This window comes from Orycteropus afer, unplaced genomic scaffold (assembly GCF_000298275.1).
Source record: "Orycteropus afer afer isolate SDZICR_OR568_19922 unplaced genomic scaffold, OryAfe1.0 scaffold00524, whole genome shotgun sequence".
Classification (NCBI taxonomy): domain Eukaryota; kingdom Metazoa; phylum Chordata; class Mammalia; order Tubulidentata; family Orycteropodidae; genus Orycteropus; species Orycteropus afer.
The window spans coordinates 1,493,437-1,497,448 of NW_006922111.1; the positions used below are offsets into that span (position 1 = coordinate 1,493,437).

At 53.8% G+C, this 4,012-nt stretch overlaps 1 protein-coding gene across 1 annotated transcript in view; it reads left to right on the forward strand.

The window, feature by feature from the left end:
- GTSE1 (G2 and S-phase expressed 1) overlaps positions 1-662 on the forward strand; it is a 32,213-nt gene extending 31,551 nt beyond the window's left edge. The window contains exon 12 of the mRNA XM_007955651.1: positions 579-662. Within this exon, the coding sequence (XP_007953842.1) occupies positions 579-662 (84 nt within the window). The remainder of the gene's footprint in view (positions 1-578) is intronic.
- Positions 663-4,012: the final 3,350 nt, after the last annotated feature.

The following is a 4,012-nucleotide window of genomic DNA, read 5'->3' on the forward strand; positions in this document are numbered from 1 at the left end:
CCAGGTGAGGGGGGCCAGGTGGGAGGGGGGCCAGGTGGTGGTGAGGAGGGAAGGCCAGGGTGGAGTGAGGGCTGGGTGACCAGGGCCAGGCCACTGCTGTCTTCAGCCCCTGGCGGTCTCCATTCGGCATCTCCCTAGGCCCAGCGCACGTCACAGTGAGCCTTGGGAATGGCTTTTCAGGGCCAGGCAGCTCGGCGCCGCAGTCCCTCGTGGTGGCCTGAGTGCCGTCCATTACTGACCACGCTGAGGAGCCCTGTGCAGCCCCTTTCCTCCTGGGACTTGTCCCAGCGCTCCCACCCCACCAGCCCCTGGTGCCTTAGCTAGCACGAGGGAGAACACGGTTTGAAGGGGCTCTGGGGCCTTCGTTACGTGACATTTACTCCTGCCAGCTTCCTAGACACAACGGTCAATGTGCCTTTTCGTGGCCCCGAAAGCAGGCTTTCTGAGTTGCTCTTAGGGCACCATGCCACAGCTGGAGAGGGCGCCCCGGTGGCTGTAGTCCTCCAAGGGTGTGGCCGGCAGGGCTGGAGGGTGGGCTGCCACAGACATGCAGTCACCAACTCGTCCCTGTCTTCCAGCTGATAGACCTGGCTTCTCCTCTCATCCAGCTGAGCCCTGCCGCTGACAAGGAGAACGTGGAGTCCCCGCTCCTCAAGTTCTGAGCAGAGGAGACCCTCCCGCTGCACTCTTTGTTCACAGGACAGTCTGTGCCGATGGGATTCTCAACCCTTAGAAACGAATGTATTGAAGAAACAAGTGAGCGCCCCATGTTTGGAGGCTGTGGACGGGGCCACTCGGGTCGTATGTTTAGTGTTTACCACCCTCCTCACCGCTGCTTCTGGTTGGCTGAGTTGCTATAAGTTGATAATTTTGTTTTCAGTCCTTTGTATGTAAAGTGGCAAGTGGCTACTTTTTAAGTTTGTGTGAAAACTTAAATATTCCAGATATAAAATAAACTTTGAGATGAATTTCAGTGTGTTATGACGTCTCTTGATTTTCTGGCTTGCGTAGCTATTTTTGCCCCTCTAATCAGTATACAAGGTTTATATATGCCAGACTTTAGTTGTTTTCAAAATTTGGTGTGAATTATAATCACCCAAGGAGCTTCGTTCAGATGCAGACCCTCGGCCTGACACCCCAGATACCGATTCCTGGGGTGGGGGGCAGGTCTTTCTGCACTTTCACCGCCACAGGTGGTTCTGAGGCAGGTGGTAGGTGGTCTGTAGACCCCACCTCGAGCATGCACTGCTCTCGGGAGTTGGGGGCACAGACTGGAGATCGAAACACGGGAGCTGCAGGGATTATCTGAATGCCGTTGGGCTGGGTCCTGCGGTCTCAGGGCAGCTCTGCGGGTGGCCCTCCACTGCCTTCAGAGGCTGCGCAGGCGCACCGCTGGGCGAGGCCACTTGATGGAGGACAGTGAGGACGGGAATAAGGCGGTCTGAATCTACCCAGCAGTGCGGCGTAAGCAGGCCCTGGCAATCTACGTCCGTAAGCAGCCATCGAAAGCCTGTGGAGCGTGGTCTACTCTGACACGTGCAGGCGCCATGACTCCGAGTCCACTCTAAAGCAGGGGGTTAGAGCCACTGGGACGCATGTACTCCTCACCCAAAGCCATTCTAACTTCAATTAAAAATAAAGGTGGCCTGCAAATCGCTAACTAGTAGCCGGATCCCCTATTTTGTGAGAACACTTTTCCGAATCAGTTCAGTGCCTCCCACCAAGCTGCACTGTGAGGGGGGAGGAGAGCTACAAGTGACAGCTCCTGACCCCACCTCCATGTCCCTGCATGACCCCAGGGGGCTTCCTCCAACTAGAGAGAGCTGGGCAGAGGGTGGGCCTGTCCTGCTGACCCTCTGTGGTTAAGGTCAAGGGTACACCCGCTCCTCGCTTAGCTACGTGGTTGGGTTCCAAAGACCAGGCCATTACGCAAAAATCGGTGTCAAGTGCAAATGGAGGATTACCACATCGGACCACAAAGTGGAGGATGACTGCATCATTATAGAACTGCCGTACCACTGAGAATCATGGCTTAGCCAAGATGGCACACTGTAACCATCACAGCCCGCGTTACTCACCTCACACCTCGACACTTGTTCCTGCCAGACGTACATTGTCAATGTGCAAGATTGTAGGATAGGAGACTTTTTACTGTTGTCATAAATACAAAATGTTAGATAGTGAGATCATCGATGTGTGACGAGTGGGTGTATGAAATCCCGTTCAGATAGCAGTTCCTGGAGTCCAGAGTGGAGAGGAAGGTGTCCACGAACAGCATTGCTGCCCCAGTAGATAGGTCCACGGTGCAAAGGCCAGAATACTTGGAGCATGAGTGACCACGTGGGGAGCTGTTTGAAGTTAGAGAATCAGAGAAAGGCATCCCTGCTTCAGAAAGGCCCTGGCTAGCTGGGCAAAGAACCTGCTATAGAAATCCTAGCCATCACTCCTCATCTCCTTTACTATTCCCAGTGGACAGTGTAGAATTCTAGCACTGCAAGGGGCCTCAGACAGCCACTGTCCTGTTCTCTCCTTTCACCGGAGAAAAGTCCGAAATGTGGAATAGAGCTCGTTCACTCAACATGCGGCTGAGGCTCCACTGAGGGTCAGTCTGCACTTCTGCTGGGGGCAGTGGGGTCCGGCTCACGCAGCCTTGCCTTCCTGAGGCTCAACATTTGGTGGGAGAGAGGGCTGGACTCAGCTAAGTATGTGTGTTAGGGACTGAATTGTGTTCCCCGAAATACGTGTGGTAAATTCTAAGCCCTACACCTGTGGTTAAGGAGCTCTGGTGGTACGGCGGTTAAGGCATTTGGCTGCTAACCAAAGGGTTGGTGTTTCAAACCCACCAGCTGCTCTGCAGAAGAAGGACGGGGCAGTCTGCTTCTGTAAAGATTTACAGCCTTGGAAACCCAGCGGGGGTTGCTATGAGTGGACTCTGCTTGATGGCAGTGAGTTTTTGAGGGATACATGTGGTTATAATCCCATTTGGGAATTTTTTTTTTTTAATTTGTATTATGATTTAGGTGAAAGTTTAGAGAGCAAATTCCCTTTCCATACAGCAGTTCACGTACACTTTGTCTCATGACATTGACTGCAATCTCCCACAATGCAACAGCTCCCCTCCCACTTCCTCCCCAGTTACCTCTTCCCTGTGTCCTTCCCTCTATGCACTCCTGCCCCCCAAGCTGTCTCCCTGTGCACACACAACCCTTCTATTCTCCATCTGGGAATGGGTTTTCTTCTTTACTGAGGCAGTGTTGGTGTAGGGTTGTCTTACACCTTTTGAGATATAAAAGCAGATGAAGCTAGGACGCCAGCAGAGATGGGGGAAGACAGACACCATACCACACGAGCTCTCCAGGGAGCCAAGAAACAGAAGCCGAAGAGAGGAGGACCTTCCCCACGGCTGACAGAGAGAGCGTCCCCCTACAGCCAGTGCCCTGAATTCAGACTGCCAGCTTCCCGAACTACGAGAAAATAAATTTCTGTTTATGAAAGCCACCCCCTTGTGGCGTTTCTGTTAGCAGCACTAGGGGACTGAGACAATGCGATAACCACATAGTGCTTTAACTGTGTCCCTCCAAGCCCTGAGGTGAGCGGAGCCTGGGGCCTCCCTCAAGCCCTCGGAGCGCCTCCACCACTGCCCCCTCCTCCATGCCCTCTCCCCCCTCCCCCTCCCAGCTGTCTCCTCCCCGTGCCCCCCTCTGTGGGTGCACTGGCCGCAGGCAGGACAGCAGTCATCTGGTTTTAATTCCCTTGAGTCAGGCAGGAGAAGGCCTCAACCAGCGTGGGAGTGACAAGCAACCCCACCAGCCCTAACCCTAACCCTAACCCTAACCCTCCTGTCCCTTCCATCTTGGTCATCCATCTGGCCCTGTGGGAATGGTTCAGTCTGACAAAGCCTCCCTGTGGACTGCCAGCAGAACAAATCCATCTGTCTTGGATGAATACAGTCGGAATACTTCTTAGAAGTGAGCATGGTCTCGCGTACTTTGCTCATGTCGTGGTAAGACCA